Source organism: Anabrus simplex, chromosome 1, assembly GCF_040414725.1.
Source record: "Anabrus simplex isolate iqAnaSimp1 chromosome 1, ASM4041472v1, whole genome shotgun sequence".
Taxonomy (NCBI): Eukaryota; Metazoa; Arthropoda; class Insecta; order Orthoptera; family Tettigoniidae; genus Anabrus; species Anabrus simplex.
In genome coordinates, this window is record NC_090265.1 from 713,705,210 (window position 1) to 713,729,971 (window position 24,762).

Below are 24,762 nucleotides of genomic sequence, written 5' to 3' on the forward strand. Positions count from 1 at the left end.
TTCTTTTTATGATATTTGGTGGCTATCAATACGGAACAAAAATGGAATTTATAAATCAAGATCTACAACAAATAATCATTAAGTACTTCAAAGGACGAAGAATATGACTTCATAGAAGACCTTGAAATGAGTGCTGGCATTCCACAGGGATCTGTCCTAGGACCCACCTTGTGGAACATTCTATATGATGGCTTGTTACGCCTTTAGCTGACAAAAGGGATAACATCTATTGTTTATGCAGATGTCCTTGCAATAGTGGTAATAGCAGAGAATTTAGAAGAACTGACCGTCCAAGTAAATGAATCACTGAGATGAGTTAACCTTTGGATGGTAAATAATAAATTGAGATTGGCTCCACATAAGACTGAGGCTGTAATTTTGAAAGGTTCCAGGAATTGGAAAAATGTCCGTTTCTTATTAAATGATTCAGTGATTATCCCAGGGAAGTCCGTACGATACCTTGGGGTTCTTATTGACAGGAATTGCACATTTGGTGCACATGTGAAGGCAGTAACCCAAAAGGCAAAGAAGAAGGCATCGGCATTAGCCAGACTTATGCCTAACATCGGTGGACCAAGAACAGTTAAGAGACAGATTATGTGCTCTGCAGTATATTCCATTTTACTTTATGCTGCACCTATCTGGCACAATGCACTCAGAGGAAGATTCACCGAAGAGCTATGGAAACAATACAGAGGAAGATGCTACTCAGAGTTATCTGTGCATATCGAACTGTTTCGACAGCAGCTTTACAATTTGTAGCTGCCAGTATTCCCATTGACCTCCTCGTTGTAGAGAGAAAACTTTGGCATGAAAGGGGTGCGACTATATCTGCTGAAGAAAAAGCCTTGAGGAACCAACTCTTACTAGACTGGCAAGACCGATGGGATGGCACAACCGATGTTGGCCAATGGATAAAAAAGCTAATACCCAACATAGGAGACTGGCTTAAATGTAGACATCGGCAGGTAGATTACTATCTGTCGCAGATCCTGACAGGACATGGAAGATTCGGCGTATACGCCATGAAGATGGGAAAGACGCAGGGAGATGGTTGTTGGTACTGTTCTGAAAGGGATACAGTAGAACACACTCTTTTCTACTGTGTTTGATGGGAAGAAGAACGAAGAAAAGCCTGCCAACAACGACTCACGCCAGGGAATCTGGTTCAGATTGTGTTGGAGAGCCCACTTGCCTGGAACACAGTAAAGGCAATGGCGACAAGCATTATGGGGATGAAGGTGAAAGAAGAGAATGGAAGAACTTAATAATATACATCACCCCATTCGGATGTCATGCCGACAAGCAGTTCCAGAATGGGCTGAGTGAAGAGGGCAGGGGTTTTTAGTTGGTGGAAATTCAACTCCCACGCAGAGTGGTGTCTTTAAAAGATTTTCCCCTGCCATAACAAAAAAAAAATCTACTACTACTACTACTTGAACCTTTGCCTTAACCGTGCACACTTCTCATTCAAACCAGCACGTCAGAGTAGGGATCGAATAGCTGGAATACTATGATGAACCAGTGAGTTACGTACCAGCAGAATGGTATCAGAAAATGTATAAACCAGAGGAATGACATACCCCTTTCAGACCGAGTACGCACAATTGTGCAGGTTCGTATTTTACTTATCCCTGACTGTATTTGATGTTTTTTCGGCGCTACACCGGACTGCAGTGATTGTGCAGGACACGTGCCGTGTATTTCAATTGATTTTAGTATGCACTTGACCGCCAGGGCGAAGGAAGAAGAGTTTAAAAAGCACAGTTGATCGGCGAGATGGCGAGAAGCAGTAGTGCCAAAAGTAAGTATTTATTGATTGCGTTTATATTAATCTAGAAGCTTTACTGAATACCGGAATATATTCAATGAAGTGTGTACATTGGTTAGTGAACGTAAATTTTGAAGCTACACCATCGTACGTGATACAACGAGGTTTTGAATTTTGATACGCACAATTGTGTGGGTCCTGTTTTTCGGATGTTAGTTTTTATTTTGTAAAATAAACTATCAATATATGTATTGAGGAGCATTTTAGTCAGTTCTTGACGTACAAAGAAAAATTCACACCTCCAGTTTTCTTTCAGGTCTGAAAGAGATACCAAAGAAGAAAGTTATCTAACTCCCCAGCTATTTCCCGCCAGTATTCAGTCAGGCTGATATACTCGGTACGCAGCAGTAATCCCATCTATCCGAGTTGAGCGGCAGCATAAAAGACAAAGAACATCACCACAAACAATGGTCAATTTAATGGTATTGTTGATGAATGTTATGCGCTTTCAGTGTTGTAGGCCTTCACATTTAGTTTTCTTCTGACTCTGAAATACCACTCTTATCGTGGTCGGTACGGTGAAATTGAATAAAACATAAATGATCAAAAATAGTATTCTCTATAACTTTTGTTATGCAGTACTTTTCGATAGGACCAGTAACATAGGTAGGCTGTTTAAAAATTAAATTTTAGGTGCCTTCCCCTAAACTACAATTTCATACAGGGGGAATAAAATTCTTTATAACTTGATCTGTAGTTTCTTATTCCCCAACTCTATATACCGACTTTCATTAAATTCTGTTAACCCGTTTTCTCATGGCTCGGCGTTGATATGGACTGGCAACAAAAATACAAATTCATTAATATCTGTGTTATCAAAGTTGGTACAGTAACAATGTATGACATAAATGATCGGAAATTTAATTCTATATAACTTTAGTTATGTGGTATTTATCGATAGGACCACTAATAATATAAATATTTGAGAATTAAATTTTAGGCCTTCCCCTAAACTACCATTTTACTCAGGGTGAGTAAGATGATTTATAGCCTAGATTGTAGTGGCTCATCCCCGTCTTCACATACTGATTTTCATTAAATTCTCTTCAGCCGTCTTCTCGTGATGCGTGTACATACAGACAGACAGACAGACAGACAGACAGACAGACAGAAATTACGCTAAAGTTAAAAGTGAATTTCCTTGTTACCATGGATATGACCGATACAGAAATACCATTCTTTTCAAATTCTGAGCAATGTACAGACAAAACTCTTATTTTATATATATAGAAACATACTGTGACTATGGTAGTATGTGCACATATCTACCAGCTGATCCTTCCAATCCAGAAATGATGAGTTGAGCTCACAATGAGAATGAAGATTCAGTTTGAATTCATAGTGAAATTGCCAACATTTAATTAGCAGGTTTTTATATTTTAAAAATTATAATTCAGTAATAATTTATAGGCTTGAATTTTTTAAAAATACAGGTTGAATCACTTAAAACTTGCACCCCCAAATATTTCTGAAATGGAAGGTGCTATCTGCTGATGCGGTGTTTTCATAGAAATGAAGTGTAACCATGGACTCGTAATTGTAGCCCATACACAGATTTTAATAATTATTAGACTGTGTTTTTATTTTAGAAAGTGTATGCCTCAGAAACATGGACAATAAGAAAAGTGTAAAGTGTTTTGAAGCCTTTGAAATATGATGTTTCTATAGGATCATCAAAGTTTTGTGGATAGAAAAGGTGACAAATACAGAGATACTGCACAGAGTAAATCAGAAGAGATCTCTGATAGAACTGATTCACAAAAGACTTCTTGGTGGGGCCACACCTTATACCAGTCTCAGCTGATGGCCATTTTAGTGGAAGGATTCATTAACGGAAAGCGGCCTCGAGGAAGATGAAGATATACATATCTCAAGCAAATCCAGGAAGATACCAGAATGGGAAACTACATCACAATGAAAAAGGCTGCTAACAACCTTACAGCTTGACATCATTTTGTGACAACAGACCAGTCTGTGGACTGAATATTCAATGATGACATTTTCCAAGTGGAACAATGCCTATTGACATTAACAAAATAAAACGAGCTATCATAGTTTGAAAATTGTAAACACCGGCAATTGTCAGCTCTATGAGTCAGCACTAATTAAAGGGCGGGAAAGTGAACAAACAAATTCTTTGTATTCTGATGAAGAAAGAGTCTTCCAGTCTGCCATGTGAAGATTGATGCACATGTTGTAGCTTGTCATCAGAAATTTCAGCACAGGCAGCAATAATACATTGTTTCATATCATCTGGTGTAGTCTGTATGTCCTTGTGAACAGTGTCTTTTAGCTTTCCCCACAAAAAAAATTATATAAAGTGGTCAAATCTGGCGAATGGGCTGGCCAAGATACAAATCCCCTTCGTCCAATCCAACGATTTGGAAACAATCTGTGTAGATAAACTGCATTATACCATGCACTGTGCTATCTGTGTAAGGGCATTGTGAACCCTTGGTACACTTCATGGGTGTGAAAATAGCGCATTAATAGCACCTTCCATTTCAACCATCATGCTGATACCACGTGTTCCTCCTAGTTTGCAGTGAAATGTCTTCTACCATGTGTGGAAGTTTGTCTGTTAGGAGGTTGAGATACTTTCAAGAATCTAGTGTTCCTTCTGAAAGAAAAAAATGAAGGAGAGGAAGAAGAACCCCTATGAGCTGATGGTTCACTGTCCCACACCACATATTTAAATTCCTGCATGGATGCGGATATCTGCGAAGGCGGATGCAAACTGTATGGCAGTGCGGATAATTTTGCTGATAATTTCTAAATAATGAAGTTTATTAATTTTCACTCAGCCTTACTCTTATTCTTGCTTGTGGTTTGACAACTCTTGACAGTGCTATGGGAGAATGCTTTGAGACCATAAAGCCTTAAATCTGACTGTAACATAACTGGCTCCTGCCTGCAATTAATGGAAGGAAGGAACAAATGTCAGTACGTCAGTAGTTGTCGCAAGAGAAAATCCCTCATAAACCTGTGTCTGTGGGGGATTTGGTGCCAGTTATCTGGCCTGTTTACAGATCTATCCATTTCAATACCTTGGGTGTAATATAGTGTAGTTAAATATTTACAATATCCGTTCACGAATGCGGATGAAGGAACTGGTGGATGTGGATAAGAATTTGTATATCCGCGCAGGACTCTATCCATAGATGCTGATGTTTCACCTGACGAAGCCAATGGAAATTGTTTGCGGACCATTAGTGCATATCTGGGAGGTTTACTACTTGGTCATGATGTGTAAATGTTGTTTCATCACTAAACAAGATAATGATGAATCTGACGTACCTTTTCTTAATGCCCCTGTACAAAAGTTAACATGCTTCACAAAATCATTTCCACGCGGCTCTTGACCGAGAGAGGAATGATGTATGGAATGTATGAAGATGGAGAATGCTTGGCATACTTGCCTGAATCATGCCACTTCTGTGCGATTGCACAGGAGCTATTGAGCAACAGCAACAGCAGCTAGAACATTAGTTTCACCCTCTTCTCTAGACACACGTTTGTTTCCGTTACACTTCCAGTTTCATATAATTGGTTGAAGAGGTTCACAAATAATTGTTAAGATGGGCAACGTCTATTGGGATGACAATGAAAATTGAAAAGATTGCACCTCGTAATCAACACAAATATACTTAAAAGAATTATTTTATTCAGGACTAGTTTTGGCTCCTTTCATTGGGCCATCTTCAGCTTTATAAATAAACTTTTACTCTATGTTTGTTAAATAAGTCTTTTAATGTGTTCCAATTTGTACTTTAAGTTTATATGTTTGAATAACTCTCTTGATTGAATGTACTGATGATGTGATAATTTGTGTCCTTGTCCTGAGGTAGTGCATCTCTTTTCGGGCACACCCGCATTGGAGATCAGCTTCATGTACCATTTTAACCACATACCAGCCCTCCTGCCATTCTTAAATTTCTGGCAGTACTGGGAATTGAACACAGGCCATCGAAGGCAGCAGCTAATAGCGCTAATCATTACACTACGGAGGCGGACATTTAATGTATAGTTTGGAGTAGAGATTGTCTGTAAAATCAGAAGTATGTTAAATCGCAAATTATTGACAATGAAGTCAGTGGTATTAATATACTTTAATTGGAACTATTTTATATAAATAGCACGTCACGGTCATTTCAGTTGAAAACATCCAGTTCCAGTTGTTTTCCACTTGTAAACTGTTTTGTGATTATTGACTGAAACTGCCAAAAAATGTTTGATGACATGTTATCCATGCATTCTCCAATCACCGATAATTGCAGATCAGCTGGAACCGCTTCTTCATCATCATCATCTCCTTCGTCATTGTGATCTTTCTTATTCCTTCGAGGACATCTTCAGCAGTCTCCCACTGGATTAAGGTTTGGAAGCCTGCATCACCTCCATTGAAATCCAGCCACTGTTTAATGTCATTTTCACTGACCTCACCAGCCTGCTTCACAGTAATGTATAGTTTGGGGTAAGGATTGTCTGTAAAATCAGAAGTCTGTTAAATCGCAAATTATTGACAATGAAGTCAGTAGTATAGAACAACCGAGGGAAGATGAGGAACAGGGAACTATTGCCGAGAAGTTCGGAAGTAGGAGAAAGGGAAGAGGTAGGAAAGGGAAATGTAGAGTAGTCGATAGGAAAAGACAGGTCGAACAGGGTCATGGGATGGAGAAAAGGGAGGAGGAAGTAGCTTCTGCAGCTGTCGGGAAAGATAGGACTGACCAGGAGGGGAGGGGATCAAATGAGGTGTGTACGGTTGAGGCTCTGGTCATGGGGGATTCTATTGTTAGACATGTCGGGAAAGTGTGTGGAGGAAAGGGTACCAGGGTAGAGTATGTTATCCAGGAATTAGGTTAAGACAGATGTTGAAGAAAGTAGAAGAGAAGGAGGAGGGAAAGGAGAAAGTGGTAGTGTTTCACGTTGGTACTAACAACGTAAGACAAGAAGGTATAAGTACCAACATAGTTGGGGATTCGTTGGCTGAATGGTCAGCGTACTGGCCTTCGGTTCAGAGGGTCCCGGGTTCGATTCCTGGCCGGGTCGGGGATTTTAACCTTAATTGGTTAATTCCAGTGACCCGGGGGCTGGGTGTTTGTGATGTCCCCAACATTCCTGCACCTCACACACCACACATAACACTATCCTCCACCACAATAACACGCAGTTACCTACACATGGCAGATGCCGCCCACCCTCATCGGAGGGTCTGCCTTACAAGGGCTGCACTCGGCTAGAAATAGCCACACGAAATTATTATAGTTGGGGATGTGTGAGATCTGGTAAATGCAGCACGGATGAAGTTTAAGGAAGCAGAGATTGTAATCAGTGGAATACTGTGACTGGAAGGTGATTGGGGATTTCAATGAGACTGTGGAGTGGGTATGTGGGAAACTGGGAGTGAAATTTCTAGATCCTAATGGGTGGGTAGGAGATAGGGATCTGCGCTCAGATGGCCTTCACTTAAACCGCAGTGGTACATATAAGTTAGGAAGTTTGTTTAGAAGGGTAATAGGGAGGTACATTCAGGGAAACAGGATGTGCTAGGCAGCAGTGTTAAGGGAACAGGGAACTGGAAATCAAGTAGGGATGACATAAAACTGTTAGTGCTCAACTGTATAAGTATTGTCAAGGACAGGAATAGAATTAAGTAATTTAGTAGATATATACTTACCAGATATTGTAATAGGCGTTGAATCATGGCTGAGAAATGATATAATGGATGCAGAAATTTTATCACGACACTGGAGTGTGTATCATGGAGATAGGATAGGTATGGTGGGAGGGGGAGTATTCATTCTCGTGAAAGAAGAATTTGTAAGCTACAAAAAAGTTAAAGATGACAAGCACGAAATTCTAGGAGTAAGGCTCATTTCTAAAGATAATAGGCAACTAGATGTCTTTGGAGTGTACAGACCAGGAAAGTGTAGCGCAGATGCTGATTCAGAATTATTTGATAAGATAATCAGCTATGTGGGAAACGATAAAGAAAGGAACGTGATCGTAGCGGGTGATCTCAATTTACCAAATGTCAATTGGGAAGGTAATGCGAACGACAGGAAGCATGACCAACAAATGGCAAATTAGTTAATATGGGGAAGGGCACCTGATTCAGAAAGTGATGGAACCAACTAGAGGGAAGAATATTCTGGATGTGGTGCTGGTAAAACCAGATGAGCTCTATAGAGAAACCGAAGTAATAGATGGTATTAGTGATCACGAAGCTGTTTTTGTGTTAATTAAAAATAAATGTGAAAGAAAGGAAGAGATTACAATTAGGACTGTTAGGCAGTACCATATGGCTGATAAAACAGGCATGAGGGAGTTTTAAGCAACTATGATCGGTGGAAAACGGTAAATAAAAATGTAAACAGATTCTGGGATGGGTTTAAAGCAATTGTTGAGGAATGTGAAAATAGGTTTGTACCTTTAAAGGTGGTAAGGAATGGTAAAGATCCACTATATTATAACAGGGAAGTAAAGAGACTAAGAAGGAGGTGCAGGTTGGAAAGAAATAGAGTTAGAAATGGCCTGTGGAAGTAAGGAGAAATTGAAGGAACTTAGTACGAAATTGAATGTAGCAAAGAAGTCAGCTAAGGATAACATGATGGCAAGCATAATTGGTGGCCACACTAATTTTAGTGAAAAATGGAAGGGTATGTATAGGTACTTTAAGGCAGAAACAGGTTCCAAGAAGGACATTCCAGGAATAATTAATGAACAAGGGGAGTATGTATGTGAGGATCTTCAAAAGGCAGAAGTATTCAGTCAGCAGTATGTAAAGATTGTTGGTTACAAGGATAATGTCCAGATAGAGGAGGTGACTAATACTAAAGAGGTATTAAAATTTACCTATGACAGCAATGACATTTACAGTAAGATACAAAAGTTGAAAACTAGAAACGCAGCTGGAATTGATAAGGTTTTGGGGGATATACTAAAGACAATGGGTTGGGATATAGTACCATATCTGAAGAACTTGTTTGATTTTTGTTTGCATGAAGGAACTTTACCAAGTGAATGGACAGTTACTATAGTAGCCCCTGTATATAAAGGAAAGGGTGATAGGCATAAAGCTGAAAATTACAGGCCAGTCAGTTTGACATGCATTGTATGTAAGCTTTGGGAAAGCATTCTTTGTGATTATATAATACATGTTTGCAAAATTAATAATTGGTTTGACAGAAGGCAGTTTGGGTTTAGGAAAGGTTATTCCACTGAAGCCCAACTTGTAGGATTCCAGCAAGATATAGCAGATATCCTGGATTCAGGTGGTCAGTTGGACTGTATTGCGACTGACTTATCTAAGGCATTTGATAGGGTAGATCATGGGAAACTACTGGCAAAAATGAGTGCAATTGGACTTGACAAAAGAGTGACTGAATGGGTGACTCTGTTTATAGAAAATAGAACTCAGAGAATTAGAGTAGGTGAAGCTTAATCTGTCCCTGTAAAAATTAAGAGGGGAATTCCTCAAGGCAGTATTATTGGACCTTTATGTTTTCTTATATATATCACTGATATGTGTAAAGAATTGGAATCAGAGATAAGGCTTTTCGCAGATGATGTTATTCTGTACAGAGTAATAAATAAGTTACAAGATTGTGAGCAACTGCAAAATGACCTTGATAATGTTGTGAGATGACAATAGGCAATGGTATGATGATAAATGGGGATAAAAGTCAGGTTGTGAGTTTCACAAATAGGAAAAGTCCCATCAGTTTTAATTACTGCATTGATGGGGTGAAAGTTCCCTTTGGGGATCATTGCAAATACCTAGGTATAAATATAAGGAAAGATCTTCATTGGGGTAATCACATAAATATGATTGTAAATAAAGGGTACAGATCTCTGCACATGGTTATGAGAGTATTTAGGGGTTGTAGTAAGGATGTAAAGGAGAGAGCATATTTGTCTCTGGTGAGACCTCAACTTGAGTATGGTTCCAGTGTATGGGACCCTTACCAGGATTACTTGATTCAGGAACTGGAAAAAATCCAAAGAAAAGCAGCTCGATTTGTTCTGGGCGATTTCCGACAAAAGAGTAGCATTACAAAAATGTTGCAAAGTTTGGTCTGGGAAGACTTGGTAGAAAGGAGACGAGCTGCTCGACTAAGTGGTATGTTCCGAGCTGTCAGTGGAGGGATGGCGTGGGAGGACATCAGTAGACGAATAAGTTTGGATGGTGTCTTTAAAAGTAGGAAAGATCACAATATGAAGATAACGTTGGAATTCAAGAGGACAAATTGGGGCAAATATTCGTTTATAGGAAGGGGAGTTCGGGATTGGAATAACTTACCAAGGGAGATGTTCAATAAATTTCCAATTTCTTTGCAATCATTTAAGAAAAGGCTAGGAAAACAACAGATAGGGAATCTGCCACCTGGGCGACTGCCCTAGATGCAGATCAGTAGTGATTGATTGGATACTTTAATTGGAACTATTTTATATAAATAGCATGTTACGGTCATTTCAGTTGAAAACATCCAGTTCCAGTTGTTTTTCACTTGTAAACTGTTTTGTGATTATTGACTGAAACTGCCAAAAAATATTTGATGACATGTTATCCATGCATTCTCCAATGACCGATAATTGCAGATCAGCTGGAACCGCTTCTTCATCATCATCTCCTTTGTCATTGTGATCTTTCTGATTCCTTCGAGGACATCTTCAGCAGTCTCCCTGTGGATTAGGGTTTGGAAGCCTGCATCACCTCCATTGAAATCCAGCCACTGTTTAATGTCATTTTCACTGACCTCACCAGCACAGTTTCACGGAACTCAGAAGTTTGAAAACCTTTAAAATTGTGTTCTAGTTCATTTCTGGTCAATAACTTTGTCCAGTCATTAGATAATGTTGTTTCCTACTGCTCCTTCCATGTCCGGCTCCTTAGCTAAATAGTCAGCATGGTCCAAGGGATCCTGAATACAATTTCCTGCTGGGTGGTGATTTCAACCTTCGTTGATTAATTCCGATGTCTCAGGTGTTCGATATGTGTGCTGCCTTCAGCATTAGAATTCATTATACGTAGGGACTCGTCCTCAAAGGTGCAGGTTGTCTATAGATCTGCACCAGGTGTCTCCAGATATCACACGCCATTATTATTACCTCTTTCCACGAGGCTACAAAAGTAAGAGTCACGAATTCTGAAGTGCCCCGACTCCTCTTGTATCTTCTTTGTTGTAGTTTTTTTTTTTTTGTTCTCCAAGCCAAGCATCACCTTGTATAGACAAGAAATGTGTTTTCCCACCAATCAATACTTAATTTATTGTAAATAGATTACACTAGTACCGGTTTCAGCCCTTAACGGCCATCATCAGCTGGTACATGATTAGTTTCCAGCCATTAGACAAAATCCCAAGTTGTTATTATGTTAGACATCCGGATGTCTAATGGGGGATTGAAATGCAATATAGAGTAACATGAAGTTAAAGTATCTGTGGTCAAAGGTAAAAAGTTACAATAAGTTAGAACATGAGTATACAGAACACATTAAAACATATGGGCCACAATATAAAACACTTAAAAAGTTTTAACACATTAAAATTTGGCATGTATAGGTTAGACACTTGTTAAAATTTAAGTTCATGTTGCTTAGATTCCATTCTTCTATCTTCTGTGTGGTTCCTTTGCTTCTATATCATGTTGGTTTAGCTGTGTGAGGTAATCTTCGAGAATGTTCTGAGGCTGATATGTGTCATATTGGTATGGACCTTTGTCGTGAAATTTTTTTTTTTGTGTTATATAATTTGAAAAACTTACTAAAAAATCATGTTTTTCTTTTTTGTGGAATTATGTCCAGTAAATATGTACTTTGTGGAATCAAGACTTTACTGTACTTGTGGATATACAAAAAACTATGTTCTTTAGATATTGTCCAGTGGGTGGGAAGTAATTATCTTTTTCAGATGGCTCATTTATAACCTGAGGACATGAGGCGAATCCTTCCATCAAGTCACATACTGTAATAAAGCCATTTTGCTTTTGGAAATTAATCGTTTATCATTCCACTAACTTCAGACTTCGGTGATGAAACAATTTCAGCAAGAAAAGTTACAGAGGTTTGATACCCTTTGGTGTATAATCTTGCTAACATGTGGTACTGATCACATCTCCTTCAGGAGTGCACAGGAGGTGCTAGGATGGAACTGGACCTCCTGTGCATCCTGCCTTACCTTCATCTATTATTTCCTTTGGTTCATTACATATTCAGGTTAGTTACTTGCTGTAGATTGGCAAGAGACTTATTCTATATCAGCATTTTTCATTTTAGTCTATGGAACACAATATCCACCAAAACAACACCATGAATATCTACCAGACATATTTTGCTGACTCCAAAGACACCACTCTGGTGGAACGCTCTTCGGCTCGCACCGTCAACGTGTTTCGTGATCCGTGTACCCCGAGACGTCCCGTCACTCATCTGTCGTGGTCTCCAGACGGGGGAACGCGTATTGCAGTGACGCACTGCAATATGGAATTCCAGCGAGTCCCACCTGACCTTAGCCCTTTCTCTTATATTTGGGAAGTCGGTGAGATACCATCTGAACATTGCTTGCTGTAGAGTAGTGCATCCATCTGTAACGCTTAGCAGTAGGAGGGGTATAAGAGTAATGTATCATATGCTGATTGGCTGTTGCTGGTCATGTGACTGTGACGTTACAAAGTGCGAGAAATTTGAGAAGTGGGCGTGGCTGGTCACGTGTGCATGCTTAACCTTACTATGACATCACAGCACGGGCAATTTGAAAATAGGGTGTAGCTGGCTATGTGTGCAGGCTTAGGCCAGGGTTCAACCCCAGGCTTAAAGGCATTAACCTAACAGAGGTGAGTTCAGTTTCTAAGAGAACAGGCTTAACCTAACTGGACAAGATGACAGGTATAATTATTCTTATGGGACATGGTTCACTGCAACCTCAGGGCTTCAGAGCTGAGCTTGGAATTCTAAACAAGATGGTGCCTATACATTGTTCTTGTGGGCTAATGTTTATACAATACTGTTATAGGCAGTTCGGTCTGGAGTAATATATGTATTTATTGATCCTCTTCTTTAATACAGTATTTCATCTGTTAAGAAGAAGTACTGTATTACATTTATTCAGACATTTCGACTACTTATGAGTCATCTTCAGTGACCAGTATTAATTAAAATATTATCAGATTAAAATATATAAAGCTAAAGACCTTATTATTTGGGATATTTACAGTCCAGTAAAAAGCCCTATTGGTGTTAAAAATACATAACATTGTAAGGCATAGCCTTTTTGTTTGGTATCAGATTAAAATATATGTATAGACTGCTATGTCCTCCACAGTGTATACATATTCATGACCATTATAGGACCTGTTCTGGGTGATATAGGGCTTCTTTTATGTTTTTTCGCTTATAACATCATGCTGAGAATTGCAGTAGCTACGGGGTCATAGGGGTGTGACAAAGCTTGTTTGGAGTGCTACTGAGGCTTTTCTTGGGCGGTTTGAGGTTAATTTAAATACTTCACTCCACGGCCCGATTAAGAATCAAACCCCAGTAGAGGTGGCAGTAAAGGTGGAAGTGGAGGCAGAATTTTAGTTGAAGTGGAGGTGGAATTTGAGGTTGAGGATGAGGCGGAGGTAGAGGCATAAAATAACCTATTAACAAAGAATAGATCAAATGAGTTATTGTCTAAGCACTCGTACCCTATATTTTAAAAATGTATATTATGTGAAGATGAAGAGAGGTAAAACAAAGCATTTTAAGCTCCAGAAAAGTTTTCTAAAACTGCTGGTTTGAGAGAGATTGAATTTTTAAGTTAAAATGTGTTTTCATCCCCCAACATAATTTTTACTCTAAAAGTTATTTAAAGGATCATCCAACACTAAAGTTTCATGTTGGAGTTTAATTTTACATTGAGCCAAGATTGAACCTGCCAAATTTCATCAGAAGGCCAGCACCTCAACCATCTGAGCCACTCGGCCCGACCAATAGGTCTCCAAACAAGCTTTGTTACACCCCTATGAACCCATAGCTACCGCAACTCCCAGCATGATGTTATGTTTAAAAAATCAACAATTTACACCATCTACCTTGACCCTACCCCATAAGTGCTCAAAAGAAGCTCCATAGCACCTATACAATGTCTTATAGCACCCAAGAAGGTCTAATAATGCCCAAAGGAAGTCTTATATTGCCCAAAAGTGGTCCTATAATGTGCAAACCAAGTCTTAAAATTCCCAAAAGAAGCCCTGTAGCACCCAATCAATGTCCTATAGCACCTAAATGTCTGCAGAGTCTGCAAAAGCCTGCCTAGAGTGTTAAACTCCAAGTAATAAGTTGTTGGTTCCTAAGTTAGCTGTATATGCATTAGCCTAACACCCCCTCCCTAGTCTCACAAGAACCATGTATATTTGCCCTCCAAAGTTATTCCTATATTAGCAATACATATGTATTAAGCCTTACACCACATCCCTAGTCCCATATGAACCATGTATAGTCACCATCTTGTTTAGAATTCCAAGCTCAGCTCCGAAGCCTGAGGTCGCCCTGAACCATGACCCACAAGAACAATTTTATAGTGGCCATCTTGACTAGTTAGGTTAAGCCTGTACGCTTAAGCTTGCACTCAGACATCAAACTTACCTCTGTGAAAGTAACGCCCTTAAGTTGGGCCTAAGGCTGCAACACCCACTTTTCAGATTGTCCGCACTGTGACGTCATAGTAAGGTTAACTCATTTTAGGCCAATGTTAGAAATAATTACAAAATACATGTTTCCTTTTTACTGTCCATTCATTTAAGGGTAATTTATTGCAAATACAAAGGAGTGCAAAAATAATTGAGAGAGTGCAGTATTTACAGCATGGGTCGTATATGACCCAATGGCCTGTTCCATGAACTTCTCGGCATGTGTGGTAGGCTTTGAAACATTCAGGATGTAAGTAACTTTCACACTTCTCACAGAAGCAACGGGTTTTGTTTTGGCACAGTTTGCATCAGTTTCGCTTGTCAGAAGCACGTCTTACTATCAAATGTCCAATACCGTCATACATAAAGTAGTAAAGATAGGAGCTGCAATTTGGTTCCATTAGTTTACAGTCTGTATCATACTTCATAAGTTGCCTCACTATGTCAGGCAGAAATTCAGTCTGAGAAATAGTGTCTGAGCACACACAGTTGTACAGTTTCCAAGCATTTACAACTGAATTGCCCAGACAGTTGATAAACAATGGCCATCACCACTTCTTGCTTCTCACATTCATATGGTATATCACAACCATGCAAATCGACTCTGCCCATATAATGATTGTGATCAAAAATCATGAAAGGTTGCTTTATCACCAGTTGTCCCCCTTGGGCTCTGAAAAATATTTTTTACTTTCTGAAGGGGATTTATGTTCAAGAAATTGCTTGCCACATTCACAACTGGATTGTCATGCCATTTAATTACTAGCAATTTTGATTCAGAATTGAAGGCAGAATCATAGACTCCTCTTGATTGTTTCTTCAAACTACCATCAGTTTCAAGTGGGCACTTCGTCAGTCTGTTCTCCCACACAGTTCCAGTTGCACAAAATCCTTTATCCTGGAGAACACAAAAGAAGGTAAATGACAAGAAAATACTGTCAAAAGTAAGCAGCCTGCAAATGAGAATCCTTTACAATATTCAACAAGACCAAAACAACAATACCACCGAGGCCATGTTAAATATGATGTTGTATCCAACTCCACCATAAGGGATGAATAACCATCATCTGAATAGAGGCACCACAATTTGAAACCAAGTCTGACCGGCTTACATTTCATGAACATTTTGGACAGCCAAGAAAGGGGACCATTTCTTCATCTACCGATAGTCTATCAGAAAAGGTGCTGAATCATAAATAGTTGTTGTTCAGGTGATTGAAAAGAGGTCAGAGTTTAGTGAATTTATCTGTTTTGTCATGTGCATTATTGTCATTGAAATGTAGATATTCTTTTCACAGCTCTGAATCGATTTCTGTTCATTGTTTTCCCACCTAATTCCACTCCCATGTCTTCATCCCGAGACCAGTACACGTTGACCTGGGAAAAGTTATGGTAGCCTGTCAGAAGGAGAATTCCAAAATATCGTTGTAACTCAGAAACTGATATTATAAAACTTGTAGCTTTCTTCTGAGCAGTATATCTGTTGCATTCATTGGCAATCATAATTATTAGCTCATAATAAAAAACAAAGTAAACAACTCAACAGGAGAAACTCCTTTACAGCCTTGAAGCATTTCTTGAGAATCAACCTTTGTCAATTCTTGAAAATGTATTTCTCTTTTGCGTTCGTCCATTTTCTTCCATGCTATGTTTTCTTACACTCTAGCGACTGGTTTCTTGGTTTAGCAGTCTGAAGTCTTGTTGCTTCTCCCTTTGCCAGTAATAGGTAGATCATCTATATCAATCTGCTTTATTTATTGCGGTAGCTTTCTTCTTTTTGCATGCTTATGTAGGCCTACTTCATTCGTTCTTGAGATGGGCATCCAAAACACATTCTGCACCAGCAGAAGGAAGAACATCTGAGACAAAAATGTGTACAGGACATTTCAGGAGCTAAGCTATTCACTTCTACAGCATTACTAAGGCATAAGTCTGATGTACCGGTACCTGAATGGTGATGAATCTCGAGTGTTCCTGCAATGTCCTTCCAAGGGTCAGCTCCCACTTCCCCCACAATATTGTCATCAATGTTTTCCTCATCTGTCAGTTCATCAACAACAGATGTTATGTAAACTGCATCATTTTCCCCCTTGGAATCTTTTTCCAGCAAAGCACGTAATTCATCAACAGTCCAGGCTTTTTTCATTTCTGGGTTGCACAACTCCATCACACAATATCAGTACTATAACACTCAACAGACTGGACATACAGGAGGAATGGAAAGATCATCATCAAAACTCAATGTGCATAATAATAATAATAATAATAATAATAATAATAATAATAATAATAATAATAATAATAATAATGTTATTTGCTTTACGTCTCACTAACTACTCTTTTACGGTTTTTGGAGATGCTGAGGTGCCGGAATTTAGTCCTGCAGGAGTTTTTTACGTGCCAGTAAATCTACCGACACGAGGCTGACGTCTTTGAGCACCTTCAAATACCACCGGACTGAGCCAGGATCGAACCTGCCAAGTTGGGTTCAGAAGGCCAGCGCCTCAACCGTCTGAGCCACTCGGCCCGGCATGTGTAAAACAGCTGACAGAGAGCAAAGTAAGTGTTTTCATTACAATACATGTCATAATACTGGCAATGCAATTGTCAGTATTGGCGCTAAACATCACACTAACTCTTCCCGTGGAGCTCAGTAAAGTTGCATTATTGCTGCTGATATTGTATGCCTTTACTAACTATACAGATGGTCAATGGAGGCATGACAATGCATAAGGCCATTGTGGCAAATTATTATTGTTATTATACTGTCTTCTGCCTAGTGGCAGGTCCGTGTTTGTTTTCAGCTTCTTCCTTCAGTCTGCTGTATCTTCTCCCATCTTTCATGTCATCCAGATGTGTAATTCTTCTTCTTCCTCACCTTGGAGTTCCTTTGATCTTCCCTTTTATGACGTTATGTATGAGTCCCTTGTGTCTAGGTATGTGTCTAATCCATTTGGCCTTCCTCTGAAGAATTGTATTCAGTATAGTTTATTCTCTCCTACTCTTCTTAGTACATTGTCGTTTGTCTCCCAATCTGTCCACTTGATCTTCTCTATTCTCCTCCAACACCACATTTCAAAACTTTCTAGGTATTTTTTCTCCCTCTTTCTTATGGTCTCCTTCTCTGCTCTGTACAATGCAATGCTCCAGATGTAGCACTTCACCAATTTCTTCCTTAGTTCCAAGCTCAAATTAATGGTCGACAGAGTCCTCTTCTTGTTGAAAGCAACTTTGGCCATGTCGGATACGGCCCCATTTTCAGTTTGAGGCTTACTGATGTAACTATGATAAATATCACTTACAAAGCACTGCAACATCCTTTTTTGATAATTCTTCTCAACTCAAAAAGAATAATAACAGTGATGTGTTAGCATTTTTTCCTAACTGGAATTAATTTCAAAACACTGTCTTCCAGCAACCTCAAAATAGATTTTATACATCAGTTCCCTAAGCCTACATGCCTGAGATGATTTCTTGAAAACAATTATATCCATTCCAGAATGTCCCTTTTGTATTACCGAGTGATCATTAATATGGAAAAAAAGGCATTATACGAGAGAAATAAAATCCAAGCACTATGGGTCATATATGCATATGTGGCCAGCCACACCAACTTTTCAAATTTCCCGCACTTTGTGACGTCACAGTCACGTGACCGGCAACAGCCAATCAGTGCATGATACAGTATTGTTATAGCCCTCCTACTCTTAGTGATTGTATGATACTCCGCTGCAGCTGGTGATTACAGAGACCTAGGCTCATAAGCTGCCAGTAGTAAACAACATAATAAAGTCAAACATAGGCACGAGCCATTGAGCAGAGTTAAATCAAGCTCGGAGTTTATCGTCAATGTCATGGGTCAAGGTACAATGTGCAAGGCACACTTATAGTCACAAGGCATAAGAAAGAGAGCATTGCCTAGTTCAACACAGAGGAACTAAAATACACTGGTGGAAAAAAAAATATCCAAACACCATGAAATAAGGAATGTAGAAAATGAAACTTTTGGCAATATATTTTTTGAGGTAACATATTTAATTGATTAAAGGTACAAGATTACAGGTTAATATCCGCACGAGAAAAGCCATCGCAAATGTGCCATGCTGGTTCATTAATAACAGGTGTCATCACCTGACTGTTGATTGCAGGCATGCAAACGTGCATGCATTGTGTCATACAGGTGCCGGATGTCAGCTTGTGGGGTGGAGTTCCATGCCTGTTGCACTTGGTTGGTCAATACAGGGATGGTTAATGCCGGTTTTGGATGACGCTGGAGTTGTCGTCCAATGATGTCCCATACATGCTCTCGATTGGGGACAAATCGGGGATCGAGCAGGCCAGGCAACATGTCGACACTCTGTAGAGCATGTTGGGTTACAACAGCGGCCTGGGGGGGCAGATATTATACTGCTGGAAAACACCCGCTGGGAATGCTGTTTATGAATGGCAGCACAACACGTTGAATTACTCGACGGACGTACACATCTGCAGTCAGGGTGCATGGGATAACCACGAGAGTGCTCCTTCCATCATAGGAAATTATTCCCCAGACCAGAACTCCCAGTGTAGGTCCAGTGTGTTGACGCCGCAGACAGGTGGAATGCAGGTGCACACCTGCCCTCCTTCTAACCAACACACAACCATCACTGGCACCAGGGCAGAACCAACTTTTATCGGAAAACACAACAGACCTCCACTCCATCCTCCAATGAGCTCTCGCTTGACACCACTGAAGTAACAGACGGCAGTGGCTTGGGGTAAGTGGAATGAATGTCGCAGGGCATCTAGCTCGGAGCTGTCCTTCAAGTAACCGATTTTGAACAGTTTGTTGCGTCACTGTGGTACCAACTGCCACTCAAATTTCTGCTGCAGGCGCAGTCCGCGGCACCACAGCCAGACGTCAAATATGGAGGTGCCATGGGGACATCCAGAGCTCTGTCTTCTTGCGAGTGTACCTTCTCGTGACCACTGCTGCCAGCACGCATGCACAGTGGAGACATTCCTGCCAAGTCGTTCTGCAATAGCGCAGAAAGAAATTCCACCCTGCATAGTCCTATTATAGGCCTCATTCAACTGCATTGAGTCACTCCGTCCAATCTCACAAGTAACTAAACGCTCTCACGCAGTACAGCTCGTATTTAAAGCAAACCTGATGTGCAACGTCATGGGGCCGCTACTAGCACCACGCTAATGCGATTTGCGGGAAATTTGAATCAACATCATCTTTCAGATGTATAAACATGCCTAGCAACGTTCGTTAATCTAGCACAACCCCTTCATGGTGTTTGGATATTATTAATTAGGATATGGCCAAGGTACCTAGAGGTTAAAAGCTGAGGAAAGTAGATGCACAAAAGGTAAAAACATTATGCTTTGCATCATTTCTGATGCTTATGTCTATATTCAACATTCATTAAATACGTGCAAAGTCTTCCCAGAGGATACAATACAAATTTGAGAGACAGGTAAGACATTTTTTAGGGAATCATGCCACGGCTGGCAACAGAAATGACAATAATACTGATAAAAATGAAATACAATCAGGTACAAATTGAAAGCTTTGGAATATAATTGAAGAAACTAACCTAATATGAAATACTCTCCCCTAAAACAACAGTACTACATGGCTTTGTGACCATGTTAACTTAGCCTAACCTAGGAAATCACAGGGAAGTCAGTCCACAAACACATAAAATTATGTCAAAGAAAGCAATAGAATATTATTAAGCCTTAAAACTCCAAAAGTGTCAAGAGGAGCCTTAGAATTGTGCATTACATAACCATACCATGTTACTTAACTAATAACAATAACTAAAAAAGCAAAGACATGGTTTCCACTTAGGTAAACTCTTAGCAATTAATTCTAGCATAACACAAGCCCCACTTCAATATTGAGGACTGAATGAGCTTTTTCTGGTAACAGGTACATATTGGTTCTGAATTATTTTTACAGTAGACGAATGCAAATAACATAGATAAAATATAATGAACGATTACACTGACCGGATTGCTAACAATAAGGTTTACAGTTCAGGATATCATGAGACCAAAAGGGTCTTATAAGCTAGCTGTCCAGATTTTATGGGCTTATCCAAACTTTTCAAGTAATCCTAGGGAAGATAGTAGGGAGAAGAGAGGAGAAAAAGGATTCCCTAAACCCAACACACCCATGTTTCGCTTAGAAAAGTCTGTAGCCAAATTCACAGTCCGTGAGATGAATAAAGTTCACAATTTGGAAAGTAAATCCACATTTAACTGCCACACGAAAGATCATGATATGAGTTAGTCTGAGATAGGACATTGGCTACAGAATACCATAACTTGTTCCCACATTTTACGTGCCTGAAACGTCAACAATGATTCCATGAATTAGAAAGAAACATAGAAGTACAGCATCTCTCAATCTCTCACCTTGACTTAATGATAATGAGGTGAAGCTCATGGAAGAGAGAAGCAGCTCTCTCATTTAATTAAATCCATATTACAAGTATATTACACTTGTGTGAGTCCCTGGCGAGTAGCCAGAGAGGCCTGGTGTTTATACTGAAAAGAGGGGGGCAATGAGAAAGTTCTTGAGAGCACACCATGTGGCCAATTGTGCACGAACAGCGTGACGTCACGTAGGTGGGTAGCAACAGTGTAGAATGTTTTGAACAGGCAAAAGTACGGCTGTGAGTGATGTAGCTGAGCAGGAATACTGATGTTAGGTGGCTGGAAAACATTTCCAGGCAAGATGAAGTTACAAAATAAAATGTTCTAAGGCTAAACTAATCAATATTTGTATTACTCGTGATGAGTTACAATTGGTCAGTTCATGTTTCAGCTTGTCTGAAGCCATCATCAGCTGACAAATAATGGTAAAGAATAATAATTATCTTATAAACTAAAAGACATTATAAAATATACATTTAAAATACACATGAACATTCATGAGGATGACTTAAAATTGTCTCTTGAAAACAGTGCAATATCATATTAAGATCAATGTACATACATAAAAGTATTACCCTTCCTAGGAATTCATAAAATTAATGTTTCTTAAAAAAGAATGTCATGTTAAAACACTGAACATGAATTTGGTGATGAGTACATGAATCCTCAGTTGTATTATAAACACTTGATAGATCAATTAACATAAAGGGATTATGAATCTTCATGTGGTTTGAAGTTAAAGAATGTATGTTGTTCATGGAATGGGGTAAAAATGTATTAAAACACTGCATATCTTAGGAAATTCTTAAAAATAGTGCTTCTTGAAGAATAGAATGTCCTGTTTGAAATGCTGTGTTTCGTTGGATGTGAAGGGCACATTACATTTTTTAAAACAGAAAATGGCGCTGATTCACCCATTACACAAAAAAGGTAAAAAAGCAGATGTCAGCAATTATTGTGGCATCTCTATTTTACCTATAACATATAAGGTACTCTCAAAAGCCCTTCAGACCAGACTAGTGGAGCAAATAGATCACCATCTTGGTGAATACCAAGGTGGTTTCAGAAAAGGAAGATCATGCATTGAGCAGATATGGAGTTTGAAAAGAGTCACCTCAAAAGATCTGGTAGTTGTCTGTATATTTTCCAGAAAGCATATGATTCAGTCGACTGTGAAGTGTTAATTGACATCATGAGAGAATTTGGAGTAGGTGATAAAACAACAAATTATCAAGCAGACCCTAACTCTCACCTGCTCTAAAGTAAAATTCATATGTGAATTTTCCAAGGAGTTTGAAATTAAAACAGGAGTGAGGCAGGGCGATGGACTATCTCTGACTCTCTTTAATTGCGTGTTGGAGAAGGTTATATTTCTGTGAATGGGAAAAAGAAATTAACAAGAAAGGTTTACTGAACCAAGTATACATTGGAGGTTCAAAGAACAGTGTCACGATCAACTGTCTAGCTTTTACTGATGATTTAGCGATCCTTTCTAGAAACACAGATACAGCTGTAGAACTTTTGAAATAACAAGTTGGAAAGGCTGGCCTTAGGACCTCCTGTGAAAAAACCAAGTACTTGACTAATATACCCACAGATCCCCAATAACTAAAGGCAAGGTATGGTAAGACAGAAAGAGTTAACAGCTTCAAATATCTTGGTGAGATTGTGCAGATGGGATCTAATGAAGGAGAAGCTAACAACAGTAGGCAAGATAGGATGGCTGCAGCATTTTGTAGAACTCACGATTTGTAAAAGAAGAAGGCAGTTTCACTGCAAGCTAAACTCAGACATTACAACATGGTGATTAAACCTGAATGTCTCTATGGAAGCAAATGCCTCCAAAGTACTGGAAAGGCTGGTCTGAGAGAAGTTTGAGAGGAAGATCCTTCAAAAGATAATGGGCCCAAGGATTGCGGCTAGACACTACAGGTTGCAAGGACGAGAGGAACTTTATTAGAAAACCGAACGTCTGATGGAATCCATCAAAAAGCGACGACTCAAGTTCTATGGCCACCTATCTAGAATGGAAGACAAGCGGTTTGCTAAGAACATTTTTACCATACTCAATAGTAGACCTAACACATGTGATAAGTGGTTCAGGGAGGTCAGGAAGGATGTAAAAAAATTGGACTAAATCGTGAAGACATTGTTAACAGAACCAAGTACCGACACCAGATCAATAACATCAAGACCTTTCGTGAAGAAGAACAGCGGGTGGACAGCAGCAGACAGGCTGCCAGAGAGAGAATGCAACGATGCTGGGCTGCAAAGAAAGCGTTTAAAAATGTGTAAATGCTGCTTATTGTGGTCTCTAATGGCTGTAAACATCTTAAAAAATAATAATTACAACATAAATTGGGATTTTAGAGAACATAATCAAGTTGAACACATTTTTTACCTTCCTATTAAAAATGTAGCTAATTTAACGTTTAATGAACAAGAAATGGATATTCTAGAGAAAGAACCTAAACATAATTGGCATAGATGAATTGATTGCTGAGACAGACCAAGTTATTTCCAACAAAGCATCTGATAAGTTGCATTAAGACATGAAGCATGTAAAAAAAAACCACATTCTAAAATAATAAGAATATAATGATAATAAAGCTTTTACAATAAACAGTAACATCAAACAGTTTAATCTATATAATAAAGGGAAGTGTTTGTCTGTGTATGCACAATGCTCAGCCATATCTAAGGCACGCAGAGATCTGAAATGTTTATCATATGTTATCATGTGTTTATGGACATTGGACTTAAAGTTTACTATGCTGTTTAAAATATTATTTTGGATGTATTGTAGAAAACAAATCATGAACACGTATGGACAATTTAGATTTAAAAACTGTTAAGGTGAAATTTTGTGTTTGTTTGAAGAGATTTGTTATTGTGTAACCGGATGTTTTAATGAGGGCAGGTAACTTATGAAACACCCTATTTTGCCATGTTTTGTTAGTGGTGAAATCGCAATTGCATCAGCAAAATTCTAGAAGTTACTGGACAAAATATGGAGTGAGTTTTTATTGGTCAAAATAATGAAGTTTCTTATTTGTGAATGGGAGAGTCGTGAGTGTACTCCCGTGCCCTAATTGGTTAGCTCCTGATTTCCCCATTTCTGGCTTCTGGCAACTTGGTCAGAGCCAAGCTTATTTCCTGCATCTTTAATTTCTGACTGGTGAAGGGAGCAGGTGTCCCCTCCGTCTGTTCCGTGATGGGATTACCGGCTCTTAGGATGAGCACCGTTTCTGTTTACGTTTTGGATTTTAAATTTAAATGTAAATTTTAATTACAGTTAAATTTGAACTACAGTCATTTTTAACTTTTTTTTTTTTCACTTCAAAATGACTTAGCCTTTTCAGCTAGTCATACCTATTTTATCTTCGGAAGGCAGTTCCTTATCTTGTTTTGAATATTCTAATTAAATATAAATTTAACGTTGGTTTAAGGTCTTATAAGTAATATGTGAAGTTTTAGTTTCCCATCGGAGTGCCTCCAGTAGTTCCGTTTCAATTTAATTTATACCAGTTGAAGATAAGCGCATTTTACTTAAGTGTTTTAGGAAAGGCAGCAACTCAATTGGCATCTGTGTTAAATTTTTAAATTCTTGCAAATATCTGTCTCTTAGTAAATGTTTAAACATGCCCCTTTCTTAATTTCATTTTTTATAGGGCAGTAGCCCTTGCTAAACTGTATAATTTTTCATGTTGATTTCATTTTCTTTAATGTAATCTCAAATGGCCATCGTCTGTAATTCCTATAACTGACTGTAATGATTTATTGTACACTGTTGTAACGAGATATGCTTGTATTTAGGTTCAATATTCCTT

The 24,762-nt window shown here is 39.0% G+C and overlaps 1 protein-coding gene across 1 annotated transcript in view; it reads left to right on the plus strand.

The window, feature by feature from the left end:
• LOC136856745 (dynein intermediate chain 3, ciliary) overlaps positions 1 to 24,762 on the plus strand; it is a 153,377-nt gene that overhangs the window by 42,553 nt on the left and 86,062 nt on the right. Inside the window, exon 3 of the mRNA XM_067134833.2 lies at positions 12,108 to 12,369. Coding sequence (XP_066990934.2) covers positions 12,108 to 12,369 — 262 coding nt within the window. The remainder of the gene's footprint in view (positions 1 to 12,107; positions 12,370 to 24,762) is intronic.